The sequence below is a fragment of the Pelophylax lessonae genome, assembly GCF_965119305.1.
Source record: "Pelophylax lessonae genome assembly, chromosome: 1".
NCBI classification, from domain to species: Eukaryota; Metazoa; Chordata; class Amphibia; order Anura; family Ranidae; genus Pelophylax; species Pelophylax lessonae.
In genome coordinates, this window is record NC_138768.1 from 176,736,668 (window position 1) to 176,757,112 (window position 20,445).

At 45.4% G+C, this 20,445-nt stretch overlaps 1 protein-coding gene across 1 annotated transcript in view; it reads left to right on the plus strand.

Annotated features, from left to right (window-relative positions):
- Positions 1 to 1,162: 1,162 nt before the first annotated feature.
- MAN2A1 (mannosidase alpha class 2A member 1) overlaps positions 1,163 to 20,445 on the plus strand; it is a 370,906-nt gene continuing 351,623 nt past the window's right edge. Inside the window, exon 1 of the mRNA XM_082259950.1 lies at positions 1,163 to 1,613. Within this exon, the coding sequence (XP_082116076.1) occupies positions 1,479 to 1,613 (135 nt within the window). The 5' untranslated portion in view covers positions 1,163 to 1,478. The remainder of the gene's footprint in view (positions 1,614 to 20,445) is intronic.

Here is a 20,445-nt window from a genome sequence, read left to right on the forward strand (position 1 = left end):
GGTCGGTGCAGGCGCATTGATTCCTGGGAGCGATGACGTTCAGCTCCCAGGAATCATTGCAAAGCCAGGAAGTGATGAATTGCCGCGGCCGCTGAGGGGAGGAAGAAGGAAGTAAGGTAAGTATATTTTCTTCTAAATGAGGTAAGTAAAAAAAAAATTGCGATCATCCATTTGTTTTTCAGGTGACCCGGAGCGAGAAGATGGAGGTAAGTATAATTTTAGGGTGGAACTCCGCTTTAATGGCTGTGCGTGTTGAGTTATTTTGAGGGGACAGCAAATTTACACTGTTATACAAGCTGTACACTCACTACTTTACATTGTAGCAAAGTATAATTTCTTCAGTGTTGTCACATGAAAAGGTATAATAAAATATTTACAAAATTGTAAGGGGTGTACTCACTTTTGTGAGATACTGTATATTTTTCATAGTTTGGTAATTTTTCTCCTTCACAGATGTGCGCTGATGAGGTGGCACTGAGAGGGCGACACTGAAGGGCACTGATAGGTGACAGTGATGAGGAGGCAATTGATTGGCAGCACTGGTGGGCACTATTGGGACTGCACTGATAATTAGTACCCTGATTATCAGTGCCGATGTCCCTTTAACACAAGGCAGTTTTTGTCTCTTTTTCCCCCCTCATGCTGTCAGTGTAAGGAAAGAAACGCTGATAACCGGCTTGGTAAAGGGCCGCTGTGATTGGCCCTTTATCCCTGTGATCAGCTGTGTCCAAAGGGCCCGCGCGCCCAATCACATGAGGACTTCCATGGATGCCCTGCTGGCAAACTAAGCCTGCACTGTAGCTGTCTTTCTGCTATAGCGCAAGCAGGAAGAGGTTAATTGAAGAAGCTGAAGTCAGAAGCTGATTGGTTACCATGCACCAGATTTTGCACTCCAGTTTTAGTAAATCTCCCCCAGTGCAGTAGTAGAGGATTCTTCCTCATTCTATACACACAAGTGTCATGTCAGCTCCCCCTTATGAAGCACGTGTGTCAGGTCCCTGTCTACCCCCGTGTGGTGAATGGTATGTTCCCCTCCTCCACCCCCAAAACACTCGCCGACCCTAAAACTCGAAGGAAGAGGGGCGTGTCCGTGTGCCCGACAAGTCTAGTGACGTATGCGCCCTCACACAGCCCGGCTGAGAGGAGGAATGACGTGTCCTGAGCAGGCTCCGCCCCCCTCAGTGGATACACTCAGTCGCTGAGTAGCGGAGCACCGGCCGGGGGAAGCGGGCTGTGTGTACGCGGGACGTGAGCTGACTGACTGACTGAGGGCGGCGGGTGTGTGTCTTCCACCGTCCCGGTGTACGGAAGAGGAGGGCTGCCCGCCCGCCTGCTCTATGGAGGGGAAAGTTTGCGCTGTCACTGTAGTGTGACCTGTGGAGCTGGAGCATGTTGTGAGAGCGGGCGGAGCGGGGACCGGACGGAGAGAGAGGCGGAGGGGCTGTGCTGGAAGGCTGGGAGCTCTGCCTGCCGTCACCATGAAGCTGAGCCGGCAAATCACCGTGCTGGGCAGTGCTGTGTTCTGTGTGGTCATCTTCTCCCTTTACCTCATGCTGGACAGAGGACAGCTAGACCAACCCCGGAACCCCCGCAGAGAGGGAGCCTTCCCCAAGGTGAGAGACATAGACACCCCTACCCTACATCACCCGCAACCATCCCCTACCTACCTCCTCTCCCCGGGGACATGCTCACAACTTTTCCCTCACTTCTAACATCCGACAGGACACTCTGTGTACAGTACACTGTCTATGGCCGCCACTAGGGGGACACTGCTGGGGAACACATACATATACACATACATACATACACACTTCCTGCCTGACCTACACTCAGGATACATTCTGCTACTCACAGGATGCCTTCTGCCGCTCGCAGGATGCCTTCTGCCGCTCGCAGGACGCATGCGCCCTCTGGCGCTCGCAGGACGCAGGCGCCCTCTGGCGCTCGCAGGACGCAGGCGCCCTCTGGCGCTCGCAGGACGCAGGCGCCCTCTGGCGCTCGCAGGGCGCAGGCGCCCTCTGGCGCTCGCAGGACGCAGGCGCCCTCTGGCGCTCGCAGGACGCAGGCGCCCTCTGGCGCTCGCAGGACGCAGGCGCCCTCTGGCGCTCGCAGGGCGCAGGCGCCCTCTGGCGCTCGCAGGGCGCAGGCGCCCTCTGGCGCTCGCAGGGCGCAGGCGCCCTCTGGCGCTCGCAGGACGCAGGCGCCCTCTGGCGCTCGCAGGACGCAGGCGCCCTCTGGCGCTCGCAGGGCGCATGCGCCTTCTGCCGCTCGCTATGAAGTGTGATCTCCAATGACAGGCTACATATACATTCTACTAAGAGATCTCAATGATATGATGCATACATTTTATGGAGAATGGACAGTCCTGGCTACTCGGGTGCCCCAGGCACAGGGAATGTCAGGAGCTCCATGCTTTAGGGAAGGGATGTGATCTACACTGACATCATGCATATACTGTACATTGTAGTGTGAACTACAATAACCTGATACTGATACATTGTACTGAGTGAGATCTACATTGACATGATACATCTACAGTGATATGATACATTGTACACTGACATGATGCAATGTACTAAGTGACATCTACATTGTACTGAGTGTGATCTCCAATGACCTGATACATTGTACTGAGTGTGATCTCCAATGACATGATGCAATGTACTAAGTGACATCTACGTTGTACTGAGTGTGATCTCCAATGACCTGATACATTGTACTGAGTAAGATCTACACTAAAATCAGAAATTGTACTGTGACTTCCAATAACAGGATACATTGTACAAAGCATGATCTACACTAACATGATACTTAATACTAAGTGTGACCTCCAGTCACAGGCTACATATACTATATGTACTTAGTGGGATCATAATGATATGATGCATACATTGTATGGAGCGAGTACAGTCCTGGACATTCAGATCTTATTAGCACAGGGAATGCCAGGTGCTCTATTCTTTTGGGAAGGGATATGATCTACACTGACATGATGCATATACTGTATATTGTATTAAGTGTGAACAACACTAACATGATGCTGATACATTGTACCGAGTGTTATCTACGCTGGCACGTTGCATTGTACCGAGTGTGATCTATGCTGGCACGTTGCATATACATTGTACAGAGCATGGACAGTCCTGGGCACTCAGATCTCTGCACAGATAAGGTCAGGTGCTCCATACTTTTGGAAAGGGGTGTGATTTGCAGTCACAGCTATTAGGAGGGGAATGAAACCTATAGAACACCACTCCAGACTGGTTCACACTTGTCTGCAATATAACTGGGGGGGGGGGGGGGGGGGGCATCAGTTCAGTTTGGATGTACAGGAAGTACAGCAGAGACGGGTGGGGGGGGATGTTGGATTGCCTTTTTAGCTAGAAGCTGATTGGTTACTATGCACATCTGCTCCAGTCTTAGTAAATTGCATCTAGGTTAAAGAATATAATTTCTGCCATTCCATCACAGTTCTTTTAACAGTTCCCCCTCTAATGAATCAAAATAGTGGATGAGCACCCCCCAGAAATGGGAGTACAGTGATCTGCAGCCACTGATCATGAAAAATGTTCCAACTTTATTAGTTGGGACAGGTGGTGATCAAAGGATCGACTCCTGTCATAATGGGACTGCCATGCACTTTTTGATTTGTCAGGCTGAACCGGCTGAATTTCAATCCGTGTATGGCCAGCTTTGAAAATGAAATGGGCTGATTGGTTGACATGTACAGCTGATGCAGTTTTGATGCATTTTTCTTCTTATTAAGAAGCGGGATGAAACTTGTTGATTTAACAGTTTCCCCAAACCGTTGCATTTAAGGTGTGCCTTGAATGATAACTGTCACAGTTGCCTGTGCCCTTAATCAAGCTGTCAAGCCATCAAATGTCTGGTGTCCGATCTGATAACATGTTCACCACCATGACAATTGCACATCAAACACATTCTAAGATGGCATCTTCCATGGCTGTAAAGCATAGAAGGGTTTAGTTCTGCATGAACTGAGCAAGCTGAAGCTAATTGGTTACCATGCACAGTTGCTTCAGTTTTGGTAAATTCCCTCAATGTAAACATTAGTTTTCTAATGGTGCCATTTGTGGGCTCATTCACACCATCTCTTTTGATCTGCATACAATTGTTTTCTATGTGCCCTGCTCAGTGTATAGACAAACAAGTAAACAGTGCAATAAGCTGTTTTCTGCACATCGGCACTGCTGCCTTCCAATGAACACCAACTGCAGTGCCGTAATGCAAGCTCCTGGTGTGAACAGACTCTGAAAATGTAGCATGCATTTCTAAGCAGCACAGAATGTTGTCCAACATGCCAACACAGTATGTCACAATGCACCACAGTGTAAAAGGATACATTTAGTGTAATTTTGTGACCCTTTATTAAGGTTAAAAAAGTTACTGTGATGTGTAGTAACTACATACTGCATGGCCTTACACTGAGGACACCAGCACAAACGTGTTCCAGTGTGCAGGCTGCTGTGAGAGCCCTTAGTGGTGAATTTAGGGAGTACTGAAGACTTTGTAATTGAAAAATCGCTGTGTTGTGTTTACCACTTATTACACGTGTAATGTAGCTGTGACAGAACGGACAGAGGGTGTCAGGTTTTTAGTAATTGGAGTTTTATTAGATTAACAGTAAAATCTAGCTTAACTGTATTGTTTACTGCTAGCACAATCTTGATCATTTAATTCAAGTCAGGCTTATGTAACAAAGCAGAACATGCTGTGCAGTATCTGGCAGCCTCCTGTCCGGTTTTATTTTCCTGGTAAATTCAGGTTGAGATGCTCTCGGTTTGTTTTCTTTAGACCTGCGTATTGTATATCATCCTAATCCTTTGCACCATCTTCACAATTGACAAATATTAGGTTTCTGGAGTGGAAAGTTTGGCATCTGTACCTGTTCTAGGTGAAGCAAGCCTATTATAGTTTGTTGTTTGATACGTTATCGTGTTATTTCCTATTCATTTAGTTCTGGCATGTACTGCTTGTTGGCACCTAATCATTATTATATTATAGTGTTACTTGTGGCTCTGTTGACATACGCAGAAAATGCAGTCAGTTTGGAAAGAGATTAATGTATTTGCTTCCAATTTCATGTCTTTGGAGCGAATAGTGGAAACTGAGCATTTGAAGGTCAGCTGCACTTTTAGGTGATCCTCTGACACCCTCATTATTTTAAAGGCTTTTTAAATAAGTGAACCTCATCCCAGCATTACAAGGGTTTAATTCTTAAGTGTAGGGAGCAGTCTCACAAAGCCTCTTCTCTCAGATTTTTCGGAAGGCGGTTGCACTCTGTCATCGAATACAATGCAGGGCTGGTCGCTCTGTTCTTTCCTTGAGGACGATGGGTGCCCACCCATAGCTCAGAGTTTAGAAATGATAATGTGCCAAAGCGAGGAATAAGTTTAAAGCGGTAGAAAACTTAGTAGAAGAAGAAAATGCCCCATTATGAAGGTTACTCATAATATACTAGTATGGACTGCATAGTGATATATTGTGACAGACTTGCCTACAAACTGAGCTCTCCAGCACTGTGCTGTCATGGCTTTCTCTGGTCCCTGATGGCTTCCATCTTCTCCTGATCTTCCTTCTGGGTTACGTATCTTCGGTTGCTTGAATGGCTGGGTTGGGATGACGTCACTTCTGTACATGGGGGTCCCATCTCTGTGGTACGTAGAGCAGGCTGTAAATTGGGTCTAAGCTGCCCATGTATGTCTCAAGTCACATTGCCCGTTGACAGGCAGGGGGGACATTTGACAGACGAGACCTCTAGGGTCTCTTCTGATATTTATATTTTGTGTGTATGGAGATTAATATATATATATATTAATCTCTATCCCTGGCTGTCGGATTTTTAAAATCTTCACTTTTCTACCACTTGAAGTATTGCACCTTATTCCTCTACTAGCATTTACCCTTTTTGGGAGGGGGGTGGTTGGAGGAACTCCAGGGCAACTTTTTGTGTACTTCCTGGATATCCGCTTGAAAATACTGGGTAGTTGCATGTTTGGTAAATAAAATACAGTATATGATAGGATCTTATTTTTCTTGTCTGCTGCCTGTAAAAGAACCCGTCCTTTCATACCTGAGGCCTGCTTATAAATCCTTTGCTTTCTGAGGGAGTCATGTGATTGACGTATTATCTTATTCAGGGCAAACTACATTTTTGCAAGTGTGGAATGATTTTCCTGTTAAAAGTTGCTCTCACTGCTTATTGTTTCAAATATATTTTATAGCATGCATGTCTATGACCCACACCCGTGTAAAACAAAACACTTTTGCTTGCAGTCAGCAAATAGGAAATGACCTAGCACAGTTTAGCAGGAACAGTAAAGTGATACAGAAAGGTTAATATTAACAGAAGAGCTAAGTTTGTTTTGTAGGTAGTAAGGCAATTCACAGCCATGGGTGATTGGTTTGCTTGGCGTGGTGCAAAAAACATTTACTTATATGTTAAAGTGGTTGTAAAGGTAAAAGTTTTTTTCTTTCATTCATTGACAGACACAGCTCTTCATCTTTATGACCGTAGAGTTATGCTGCCCCCTACAGGAGTAGCACACTAGGCAGAGAAAAGTTTGAGCATACCTATGGGACAGTCCCTGGGGAATACTCCCACTTCCTGCTATAGGTATTCCGTTTTTTTTTTCTGCCTAGTCAGGAGTAAGGACCTAGTTCCTTGCTGGAATCTCTGGTCCTGGCAATTTTTTCTTTTTAAATTGCATTTTTTTTCTTTTTATTTTGTTTCTGGGAGAATCTACTATCAACTGCCAGAGTGGGCAACAAACTGGATAATCTAGATCCTTAGGGTCCTTCCAGTCCGGCCAGCGAGCTTGTGCAGACCGCAGCTCTGCTCTAGGTTGGCCGCAACTTAGTCCCACTGGACAGGGGCTGGGCTGTGAGTTAAACGGCTCGTGAGGGCGCATACAAACTGGCTTCGGCCTGAGTCGAAGCGTTTCCTCCTGGCCGACAGCACCCACATTACGATGGAGCGGTGCCCACCCTGTTCCTGGTGTGGTAAGCAGCTGTCCCCCCCCCCCCTCTACCCCTGGCGGGTTTTGGGGCGGACGTGGCCCCCTCCCTGGGTTGGTCGGACCCCCAGCTTCCCCTCCTTCCCAATCGCGTCTCCCCTCCCCCCAGCCCGGTAATATAAGTAGCCTGTGGCCCTTATCTGCTCATCCACCCCCCCATGGGGTGGACATAAGTTTGAGGTGCATTGGGGGTGGGGCACTGGGGATGGAGGTGGAGGGGCGCGCCGCAGGCGCCCAAAACTATCACTCTTTGAGGGGGATGGGCCTGGTGTGGGTGCCTGTCTGGGCCCCTCTCTCGGTTGGGACATATTTTCCAGCCCTGGGAGCCACATGTGTAGCATTGGCGGGCATTTTCCTATAGTTTCCCACTGAAAATAGTGGCGGCCATGTTTTTGAAGCTCAGATGGGTGGTGATCAGTGGTGGGGAGTCCTCGGCCTGCTTCCTCTGTCTCTTAAGATCCAGCATCTGAATCAGCTGCCGCAGGTGCCAGTTACCCTTCAGGGTCTGCGTCTACGCACCCCGCATGCTCAGATAGTGAGGATGATTCCTCTGTTCCTCTAGCCGCACATGAAAAGGTGCTAGTGGATACACTGATTGTATTGGTGCGGAAACCTTATATTTGGAAGATGCGACTGATGCATCATCAGAGGCGCAGGTCACCTACGGCACCCGCAAGTCCTCTAAAGCGGCAAGGGTGTTCCCCTTTCCGACCTCCTTTGACGATATTGTCTCAAAACAGTGGGGGTCCCCAAAATGCACCTTTTGCAATCCCTAATCCCTCGTTTAGCAATGCGATACCCTTATGAGAAGTCCCTCAAAAAATAGACGGTACCTCCTGTAGTGGACTCTCTGGTTTCCAGGTTGAATAAAGCCACGGTTATACCAGTAGAAGAGTCTCCTGCCTTCTCTGATCCGGCTGATAGGTCGGGGGCCTTGACTCGCCATATGTTCACTGTGGCTGGGTTGGCTCGTAGGCTGGTGTTTACCATCACCCTGGTGTCACAAGCTCTGACTGAATGGGCTAAAGTGTTACACTGGGACCCGAAGGAGACACGGCTCCCTTCCTGAGTTTGTGAAGCTGGCGGATCAATTGGTCCAAGGGCTACAGTTAGTCTGTGGCGCCTCTTTGGATGCCGCTCCTTTGATTTCTAGACTGTCTTATCAATTTGTGGCGTTACCCTTGGGTCTCGCCTCCGCTCCTCAGGTCTTCACAAAAGTGTTGGCCCCGGTTTTAGCATTACTGCTTCAGCAGGGGATCCTGATACTGGGGTACCTGGACAATCTGCTTTTGGGGGCAGAGTCTTCGAATGTTCTGTTGGCCAACTTGGAGATCACTCTGCAAACCCTGAGGGAGTTTGGTTGGATTCTGAATCTCCAGAAGTCTGCTCTGGTTCCACCCATGAGTCTGGAATATTTGGGACTGACTCTGCCTCGGCCAGAGTGTTTCTCCCTCTGGCAAAACTTCAGAAGTTGCAGGAGGCGATTTGGCTTCTGCTGTCCATGTGGGTGCTGGGCCTGATGGTGTCTAGCTTCGAGGCAGTTCAGTTTGCACAGTTCCACACAAGATATCTGCAAAAGGAGAGTCTGGTGAAGTGGAACAAGGATCCTCAGTCTCTCGACAATGTGATCATGTTGAGCCGGAGAATAAGGGGGGTCCCTGGTTTGGTGGATTTGCTCTCCGGCACTTCAGGGAAAATCCTTTCTTCCCCTGTACTGGATGGTTGTCGCCACGTATTCCAGCCTATAGGGGTAGAGAGGCGTCCTTGGCATGGATTGTGCTCAAGGGCCCTGGACTCGGGAGGGGTCCAGGCTACTGATCAATGTAATGGAACTCCGAGCGAGCAGGCTTTGCCTGGATCATTGAACATTTCGTCTCCAGGGATGTCCTGTACGGATTCAATCGGACAATGCCACGGCCGGTCTTGGTACGCCGATCGGGTACAGCTAGATGCCTATGTTCCTTGGAGACTCCCTCTCAGGGAAGATCGGCTGTCTCAAGGACAAAAAAAACATCCTGCTTTATAGTCGCTGGCTTTGATGGCCTGGCTGTTGAAAGCCAGGTCCTGAAGGGTAGAGGGCTGTTGCATTCGGTGATTCCTACACTTTTAAAAGCTAGAAAATCGAGTACCAGGAAGATTTACCATTGTACTTGGAAGACGTACATTGGGTGTTGATGAGTCTGTTGGCGTTCACCCTCGCTCCTTTTCGTTGACTCGGGTCTTGGTTTTCCTCCAGCGAGCGATCGAGCAATGTTTGTTTTTGAGTACCATCAAGGGCCAGGTCTCTGCCTTGGCGATTTTTTTTCTTTGGCCTCACACTCCCTGGTGTGTACTTTTTTTTTTTTTTTTTTTCTCCAGGGAGTGAGACACTTGACTCACCCAGTGCGGTCTTCATTGCTGCCGTGGGACCTCAATTTATTGTTGTCAGTTCTTCAGAAGCCTCCCTTTGAAAATATTTGGGAGATTCCCCTGCTTACGTTGTCCTAGAAGGTGGCTTTTTTGGTGGCTATTACTTTGGCGCACAGGGTGTCTGAGCTGGTGGCGCTGTCTTGCCGTTCACCTTATCTAGTTGTTCACAGGGATAAGGTGGTTCTTCGACCATGTCCATCGTTCCTTCCAAAGGTTGTATCCAATTTTCATCTGAATGAAGATGTTGTTGTGTTGCCTTCCCTGTGTCCTAAGCCTAAACATCCTAAGGAAGTTGCTTTGCATTCCCTGGATGTGGTTCAGGCAATCGGGGTGTACCTGCCTGCCAGCTATGGAGTCATTTCGAAAGTCAGACTCACTGTTTGTCCTCACGGATGGACCTCGCAAGGGGCTGGCTGCTTCTGCTGCGACCATTTCCAGGTGGATCAGGCAGAATGTGGTTTAGGCTTATTCTGTTAAGGGTCAGGTTCCTCATTTCCCTGTTAGGGCGCATTCTACTCATAACCTCAGCAAAGCATGATCCAATTTGCTACAGCAGGGGAAAAAAATTCCTTCCTGATCCCCCGAGAGGCAATAGGATATTCCCTGGATCAACTTTACTTATAAATATTAGTACCCGTTTTATATTATGTACACCCAGGAAAGAATCCAGACCTTTTTTTTTTTTTTTTAAAGCAATTTAGTGCGCTAGCCAGAACCACCTCTGAAGGCAGTCTATTCCACATTTTCACAGCTCTTACGGTGAATAAAGCTTTCCGTATTTTAATACGAAATCTGTTTTCCTCTAGACGTAGAGAGTGCTCCCTTATCCTCTGTGTTGACCTTAAAGTGAATAACTCAACACCAAGTTCACTATATGGACCCCTTATGTATTTTTACATATTGATCATATCCCCCCTTAATCTCCTCTTCTCGAGAGAATAAATTCAGTTCCTCTAATCTTTCCCCATAGCTGAGCTCCTCCATGCTTCTTATCAGTTTGGTTGCCCTTCTCTGCACTTTCTGCAGTCCCCCGATATTCTTTTTAAGAACTGGTGCCCAAAACTGAACTGCATATTCCAGCTGAGGTCTTACTAATGATCTGTACAGGGGCAAAATGATAGCTCTCGCTCTCGCTCTCTCTCTCTCTCTCGTCCATACATCTGTTAATAAAAGGAAGGGCTTTAGACCATTGAGTAAGAATCATTAACCACTACTATGTGATTTCTATCTTTTAGCCAGTTTTCTATCCAATTACAAACTGATCTTTCCAAGCCTGTAGACTTTACCTTTACACATTAGCCGTGTGTGGGGAACTGTATCAAATGCTTTTGCAAAATCCAAGTATACTACGTCTACAGCCATCCCTCTGTCCAAGGTTTTACTCACCACCTCATAAAAAGAAATCAGGTTTGTTTGACAACTTCTGTCTCTCGTGAATCCATGCTGTCTGTTGCTTTAAATATTTTCTTCCAGCAAGAACTCATCTATGTGGTCTTTTATTTAACTCTCCAGTATCTGCCCGACTATAGTAAGTTAAACTAACAGGTCTATAGTTACTTGGCAAAGACTTTGATTCCTTTTTAAATATAGGCACCGCATTGGCCCTATGCCAATCTAATTGTACTATTCCAGTCCTTAACGAGTCCCTAAAAATTAGAAACAAAGGCTTTGAAATTACAGAGCTCAATTCTTTTAGGATGCGTGGGTGGATGCCATCTGGCCCAGGCGCTTTATCCACCCTTATTCTGTCTATATATTTCTGTACCATATCACTTTTGTGCCATTGTGGATCATTTGGGGCTGTGTCAATACCGTCCTCATTATGGTCATGAGCTCCCCCATGCTCTATTGTATATACAGAGCTGAAGAAAGTATTTAATAAATTTGCCTTCTTGTCCCCAGTCACCCACTCCTGATTTTTTTGTAAAGGGCCTACATGCTCAGACCCAACCTTTTTAGTATAATATATTTGAAGAATTTTTTGGGGTTTGTCCTATCTTTTGCAATCTGTCCATTTTACATTTTTGCGTCCTTGATTTCCTTATAACATATTCTGTTATATTCTTTGTAACCATTTAAACAAAGATAGTGTTCCTTTCATTTTTTGATTTTTTTTTTTTTTTTTTTTAAAGCTCTTTTCTTATTTATATATATTTTTTTTAACTTTGGTTGTGAGCCACATAGGTTTTATTTTTAGCCTTTTAAAATTTTAGCCCATTGGGAATATACTTTGCAGTGAGTTTGCATAAAGTCTTTTTGAAAATTTCCCATTTCTGTTCTGTGCTCATCGATGCCAATATTCCCTCCCCAGTCTAAATCCTGGAGAGCAGCCCTCATCCTCGGAAAATTTGCTCTCTTAAAATTAAGCGTGCTCAAACTTTTCTCTGCCTAGTGTCCTCCTGTAGGAGGCAGCATAACCCCATTTTCATCAAGATGAAGAGCTGTGTCCCTCAATGAACATAAGAGAAATGGATTTTACGGTCAGTCAAAAATCTTCTTTTTTTTATTTTTTTCTTAATGCGTTTTTGAATTGAGGTAAAAGAAAAAAACAACCCTTTCCATATCAGCAACACCCCCCCCCCCCCCAAAAAAAAATACTGAATGTGGATCCAGCACTGTGCCTGACTGCAGCAGCGCTGCTCTTCTCTTGCCTCTTCTCACAGCAGGCTCTGCAGCAATGGGAGCCATTGACCACTTTAAGTTCACTGACTGCTCTGGCCTTAGGTAATGAAAAGGTTGTGGTCTGCCCCTAACAACAACTCGGCCACCTACTAGACAACCCAGTCTGTATAGGCCAATCAATGCTTGTATAAAGACCATGGGTTCACTGCTCAGTATGACTGATTAGTAGTAAAGCTAACAGTAATCCCATAAAACTCTAAATGGGCTTTCTAAACCCTAAATCTGTTTTCTACAGTAAAAAAAAAATCTAAAATCGTTTGCATTGAGACTTGCTGAAATTGTCAGATGTAGTAATGATCAGCTATAGAATTGTCTGGACTTTGTTCTTGCCAGGATCATCAGGGTCAAAAGTTTATTACATCTGATAATTCTTATGTAAAACTGGCCTTAGGGCTGTTTCACATCAAAATCGCACAATAACATGGTCCATGTTCTTGTTCGATTCCTGTGCAGTGCGATTTGCAGCCCATTAATTTGAATGGGCTGGAAATTGCACCAAATCACAGTAAAAGCAGTTATATTATGTGTTTGCAGCACCTACAGCATACGATTATCGGTCAGTACAAATCCCCAGCATAGTTTTGAAAAAAATATATAAAATGGAATATATCACAACAGCATAATATCCAAAACTGTCTAAAGTGCAAATAGTGTTCAAAATAAATTAATACAATATCTTCACAAAGACAGTTATACAAAAGCCACTAAAGTCTAATTCATTCAGGTGCTAAAACATGAACACTTAACATCCATCTCCTTTTGCAATCAAAAACCGATCTTCCAATGTATGGCCACACAGCTCTATTAAGTGAATGGCACACTCGCCAGAACTAAAGGCTGCAAGGTGTGCTGCAAAAACAGCCTGATTGCAGAGAGCAGCTCACTTCCTCTTTGCCATCCAAAGTCCCAGCTACTGTCAGGAAGAACAGTCTCTCCTCTCAGAAGATTGCACTTCAGAATGAGAATTGGAGCCATTGCACAAGACTCAAAGTAGGGGCGCAATGTTGGTGCATTGGTATCCGCAGCCAATCATAAAGGTAGTGTGTTTTGAGCATGGTGCAGGAATGCGAAAGTAATGCGCCTTTCCTGCAATGCGTTCTGGTGTGAACGGCTCTTAAAAGAACTCCATACTGTGGAACAATTGCCAGCTTCTACTATTGAACTTTTCTTGTAAAATTGCTGGTTGCCTGTCCTGTTTTCTGAGTTATGCCTCACACACACGTGCAGATTGTCGGCCGAAAAGACTCGGCCGCCGAACGATCGGCTGATTTTCAGCTTGTTAGTATGATGTTTCCGACAGCCGACAGCGCACTTTCGGCCGAGAAGAATCTGTTGTGCAAGCATTAAAATTTTTGTATGCCGACACCAGAGCGGCCGATTGTTCGCCAGTCAATACAGAATTTGGCCGACAGACAGCAGATTTGCAAGACTGGGCATGCTCAGAAAAGAAAAAACACACGGAAAGTTAACCATCACATGACATCACTTCTGCAGTCGGCTGTAGTCGGTGGACAAAATTTGTGTGCAGTCTTTTGCACTTTTCAGCGGACACGACAGCCCGGGGACAAAAGACGGCCGATCGGTCAGCCGACAATCTGCACGTGTGTACGGGGCATTACTGACCTGGAACAAGTACAAGATCACATGTTCTGACATCCCTCTTGTATCACTTGCTACTTGCGTATTCCTAGCCAGTTGCTTGGAAAGTATTAGACAGCCAGGCAACTAGTATTTTCAGCAAGAGGTCATTAATGGCAATCTGCATATTTTCTGCTTTCTTTTTATGGAAACCTATTTGTCTTCACAGAGACATGGAGACTTCTCATTTTGAAAGAGCTAGTTGCCTGGCTGTTATTGACCACATTTATTAAGCTGAGGGAAAAATCCTTGTGAAGTGAACAATCGGTTTGCCCTCAGTAAATCAACCTCTTTAGGGCTCCATGCATACTACCAGTAAGGTTTTTTATAAGCTCTAAAAAAGCTGGAAAACACTGGATGAAAAATTTTAATCTTGGCAATATTGTGTCCGCTTCTAGTAGCATTTTAGAAGCTTGTAGGAACATTAGAGTTCTTAGAATTCTATTCGTTTTTTTGCAGTACATGAAGAAAAAAAAAAAATTAAAAAGCTGTTGGGAGCATTTTTAGAAGCATTTGGGAACATTTTTTTTTCTTTTCTTCTGCTGGAAAAATGCTCAAACCTCTACAAAAAACATGTTTTCCTGCTCCTAGATGCTGAAGCTCACAAAAAAATGCTAATAGCCTAAAGTCCTGTGCATGGACACACAGGGTAACACTATTTAGCTTCTAGGAGCTTAAAATAATGCTAGTGTGCATGGAGCCTTGGTCACTAACCCAAAATTATGCAGGCAGGAACTTCTGATATTTTGGGTCAATGAATCTGACAGTATTGAAGCCAGGGTTGACATGACAGCCAGGCGGTAAGCATTTTCATGGAGGTTAACAATGGCAGTCTCCATGTAAGTTGACTTTTTCTGTCCATACATATGTGCAGACTGCCTGACCCACTCTGTTAATAACTCTGCCATAATACTTATTAAAGGGGCAAATGACTGTTTTGTTAGACCAGGGCTCAACAAACCCCAAGTGCCAGGTCGCATTGGCGACTAGAATTAGCGGCCTGGCGCCTGGGTTACACTACAGCAGGTGTCTTGTCGCCAGACATCCCAAGTCTCCTTCGAGGAGTCTCCACATGCGGGCTGCGGCTCCCTGACACCCACAAGTGCCGCACCTGCATGCGGGAGATTCCCGCACCTCGCAGGAGATTTGGGATGTCTGGCGACAGAACGGTGTCTGTCAGCTGTGGCAGAACTGAGCCGATGCTTCTTGTATATTTCCGGCTCCGTCCTGTCACAGGCGGAGTGATATCAAATGCACTCCGCCTATGAGAGGAGAGAAACAGGAATCATCGGCTCTGCACGCTGCCTCCAACACCGCCCCTCACACTCCCTGCCAGCAGTACCAGCCAGCAGTAAGTCACATGTGCTAGGGGTGCAACTAGACCCCAGCAGATAATTGTAAATATCCCAACATGTGCAGTGTTTCTGACTCCTACCACCATCACCACTTTGAATCACTGAAGTGGTCATGGATGGAGTGTTCCTTTTAACATCTCTCTGAAAAAGTAAACAAAGTACACACGGGTCGAATGCTGGGCATCATCAGCCGTTTCATTAAAAACTGGCCGCCATTGGGCCAATGTGTATGGCAGCCCGTCCGACATAAGCCGGACATTCGGCATGCATGGGAAAAAAAACTGGCTCCTAACTTTTTTTAGCTGGTTCCTAGATTTCAAGCAGATTTGTCAAGCCCTGTTAGACTGTTATGTCATCGTGTGTGTGTGTGTGTTTTTTTTTTTTTTTTTCGTTCTGCTGTTATGTTTGCTTTGACCTGGGTATGCCTAAAGGCTCTGCTGTGTATTTTTCTCTTTTTTGCAAAACTAATAAGAATAAAAAAAAAAAAAAAAGTTAAACCAGATAATTTTTGAACCCTACCCCCTTCCTCCCCCTTCCCCAATCTGTTAGTCAGTAGGCTTTTTTTTGTCTGTTACAAAGATCTTCTCATATCACTGCTTGCTTGGTATCCATTCTCTTTCAGTAGTGTCTTGTTTCCCTTGACCCTCCACACTTGTGCCTTATCTAGGAGCTTTTTCCTGTGTATTTTATCCCACTCCAGTTATGTTGTTTTGTGTTTATTCAGAGTGTTAAATTGTTGCTGCTCTTGTATTTCTTGTCAAATGTTTCTGTTTGTAACATTTTAATATGATTGTAACTGTGCAGTGGTTTTGCAGAGAGCAGCCCCCAATCCTCCTATTCCCGGGTCCCTCTTCTGTGCTCCTCGCCCCTCCTTCCTGTTGAGTGCCCTCACAGCAAGCAGCTTGCTATGGGGCACTGGAGCTGAGTCACAACTCCCTGTGTCTATTCAGACATGGAGCTGCGACCCTGCCCCGCCCCCTCTCTCTCCTGATTGGATGAGGGTGGAGGGGAGTCCCGGGCACTTGAGACACTCTTGCAACATCGCTGGATAAAGATGGGCTCAGGTAAGTCTGAGGGGGGAGTGGGGGGAGCTGCTGCACACAGGTTTTTTTTTATTTTTTATCTTAATGCATAGAATGCATTAACCTCCCTGGCGATATGGCTCGGGGTTATTTTCAGTACCAAAAGCGGTAACCACGAGCCACACTCGGGAATACTGTGTAGTGAAACTTACTTTGTCCCTACGATCCCCGATGTCCTCCGGCCGATGCCGGCATCAATCTTCCGGGTCCCCTTCCCTGCGAGTGCTGCGACACGGGGGGTGGAACCCGGCAGGAAATTAAAAGAAATAAAAATAAAACTTGACACATACACATTGTAATACATTGTCATCTGTAAGGATTACATTACTGTGTGAAACCATTTCACCTCAGTTTTGTCCCTAGTGCTTTGTCCAGTGCCCAGCCTGCTCTTTTATTGTTCTTACTGCCTGGAAACCTGAGAGCGTCCATGGTGTCCAAAAAGCGTTCCTTTAGGTCAAAAGCGGTTTTAGACCAGCTAGAAAACAGTGATAGTGAATTGGAATTGAAGATTTGAGCGATAGTGATTCATGGGGAAATTCATCATCAGACACTGAAAGTGATGACAGCGACGATTCTGCGACTGAGCTCAGTGATGTGTGAACTTGGTGCTCTATTGACTGCAGTACAGATCAGGCAGCGCTCCCAAGATTCCCTTTTACTGGAGAACCTGGTATGAAAGTGGACATTGAACATGACAACCCCTTGGCATATTTACAACTTTTTCTGATGATGAGGTTATTGAAAAAATAGTTACTGAGGCAAACCGGTACAAAGAGCAACAATTAGCTACTCTGCATCGGAAATTTTCAAGAAGCAGAAAGTGGGAACCAGTGGCCAAAGATGACATTTGGAAGTTTCTGGGCCTAATAAAACGTCAGGGAGTGCTAGGGAAACCCCTGAAGAAGTGGTATTGGACAACTAATACATTATTTGGCATGGTCCTGTCAGAGTACAGATTTTCCCTGATCATTAATTATTTACTCTTCAAAAACAACAAAAAATTTGATGAAACTACTCATCCTGCACCAAAACCAAAGAAAAAATTTGAGAAGTATCTCAATTGATTGTAAAGAATTTCCAATGGAGAAATGTGCCAGAAAGAGACATCAGCATGGATTAAAGTCTAATGGCCTACAAGGAAAGGCTCAACTGGGTACAGTACATTGCATCAAAGAGGGCACGATCTGGCGTAAAATACTATGCTATGCGAATCGTCAACTGGCTACATTTGGAATTTAGTCATATACACTGGAAAAGGAACAAAATACAGCAACTATGGAATGGCAACATCTTCCGTTCTTTTAGTCATTGAGCCATTGCTAAATCGGGGCTATTTATATATATATATATATATATATATCTATATATATATATATATATATATATATATATATATATATATATATATCTATATCTATATATATATATATATATATATATATATATATATATATATATATATATATCTATATCTATATATAATATATATATATATATATATATATCTTGAACAACCGACAACTTTTAGACGTCTCCTGAACTTTGAGTCTGCAAAACAGATGCCTATGGAACTGTAAGGGCTAACCGGTGCGACATGCAGCCAACGTTTGGCAAAAGGAAGCTGGAGACTGGAGAAATGGTTGCCTGGCAGAAAGGCAAAATGATGGCACTGCAATGGTGTGACAAGAAAGATGTGTGCTTAATGAGTACAGTTCATAATACCTCCACTGTTATGGTACGCATGAAAGATGGGAAAGAAGTCATGAAGCCACAAGTAGTGATAGACTACAATAACACAATGGGAGGTGTCGAAAGAGCCAATGACATTCCACCCAGCAATGAGGAAACCGCAAAAGAAGTACTACAAGAAGATCTTCAGACATCTTCTTGAGCAATGCTTGTGGAATGCCTACATTCTGCTCAAAAAAAGTGTCAAGCCTGTGATTCATTCTGACTTCATTTGGAAAGTTTCCGAACGTATCTTGCTGAATCACCAAACCCCATCAATGGCTGTGCATAGAGCTGGACGTCATGCTGTTGGCATTGTCAACCCGGACCGCCTGACTGGTTGTTACTCCATGGACTACATCCCACCAACTGAGAAAAAGTCAGCACCTACAAGGATGTGAGTGGTTTGCTGCTCAAAGCGAGATGACAGTGGAAGAAAAATCCGAAAGGAAACCAGGTTCCATTGTCCCGATTGTGACGTCAGACTTTGTGCAGTCCCATGTTTCAAAATTTTTCATACCCGGTATGTTTACTAAACAAATATGCAGTGTCTAGTATTAGGCCAAATTCACACTGGACGTTTTTGGAGCTGCTGTTAGCAGAGTCAGACTTTTTTTTTTTTTTTGCAGCTGCAGAACGCCCATCCATGTTGTTCTATGGACTCATGTACACATAGAGCTTTTAGCAGCTCCAGGTGGCACAGGCATTTTACAGCTCCAAAAAAAACCCAGGACCTGTGCATTCTGGAGCTGCAGCGTCAAGCTGTAAAAACGTCTGACGCTGCTAAAGGCTGAATAACGTGGTTTAACGTGCGTTAAGCCACGTTATACGTTTTTTTTTTTTCTTCCATTCAAAATCAATGGTTCCCTATGGGAGCATATTGATTTGAATGGAAGGCGCACCGCAAGTCGGACTTGCTGTGCGACTTGCGCTGTGAGAATCTTGAGGGGGAACCCCACGCCAAAATGGTGAAAAACGGAGTGGGGTTCCAAACCAGGCCCTTCGGGTATGGAATTTGAGGGTAGCCCCACGCCGAAAAAACGGCGTGGGGTCCCCCCCAAAATCCATACCAAACCCTTATCCGAGCATGCAGCCCAGGAAAGGGGAGGGGACGAGTGAGCGGCCCCATCCCCCCTGGACCATACCAGGCCACACGCCCTCAACATGGGGGGGGGGGGGGTGTGGGTGCTTTGGGGCAGGGGGTCTCTGCACCCCCCCACCCCAAAGCACCTTGCCCCCATGTTGATGAGGACAAGGGCCTCATCCCCACAACCCTGGCCGGTGGTTGTGGGGGTCTGCGGGCAGGGGGCTCATCGGAATCTGGAAGCCCCCTTTAACAAGGGGGGCCCCCCAGATCCCGGACCCCCTCCCTATGTGAATGGGTATGGGGTACACACACTGTACCCCTACCCATTCACTCCATAAAAGGCAGTGTATGTAAATGACAGGAGATGTTTTGAAAAGTTTATTAAAAATCTTCATCCGGTCTTCTCCGCTCTTCTCCCCTTTTGCCTCTTCTGGTCTTTTGCCTCTTCTGGTCTTTTGCCTCTTCTGGTCTTTTGCCTCTTCTGGTCTTTTGCCTCTTCTGGTCTTTTGCCTCTTCTGGTCTTTTGCCTCTTCTGGTCTTTTGCCTCTTCTGGTCTTTTGCCTCTTCTGGTCTTTTGCCTCCGATCCTCCTCTGACGCTGTCCCGGTGATTATGTCGGTCTCCGGTCTCTGCAGCTTATTATATAGCCACTAGGGGCGTAGCCTCCCGGTGACGTCACATAGGGAACCATTGATTTTGAATGGAGGCAGAAAAAATGCTGCTAAAAGCGATGTGGCCAAACGTGCAATAACTCAAATGGAAAAAGCTACTAAAAGCATGTTTTTACAGCTGCTTTTTCCTGGCGTCAAGAAACAGCTTTGGAGCTTGTTTTTATGATGCCCTGTGTGCATGGAGCCTTAGTGATCAGTAATATCGCACCCTGGTTTGGACAAATTTCAGTGTGTTTGGTTTGATTACATTATTGAATAAAATGTATTATTTATATTATGATTTATGATTTCGTGTTGCAAACTTCATCATACCGGGGATGTCTACTAGACTCTTGTTTGTACAGATTTAAGTGAGTTATTCCTAAGAATTACAGGCCTAAAATATAAACTGATTTCCATGCGAAACAATGTACCGCTTTTACATTAAAAAAATACTGACATAATCAGACCGCCAGGTAGGTTAAGATAAAAACACCTTCTGCCTTTACAGTCCCTTTTAGTAACTGTATGTGATGGTTTTTTTTTTTTTGCTGTGCACTGCCAGTCCAAGTTTCATGATGTGCTTTAGAGAATGTGATTGTCTTCTGTAGGACAGAGTACTAAGCCTTGTCTGCCGTTTGCTAGGACTTGGCTCCACTGATGGCACACATTAGACACCCTCAAAACGCTCCTTTGTGTTTTTTAAAGTGATTGCATGCATTTTTTAACAAGTGGGACCGCCTTTGGATTGGGAAATTGGAAATTTGCCCAGTGTTGC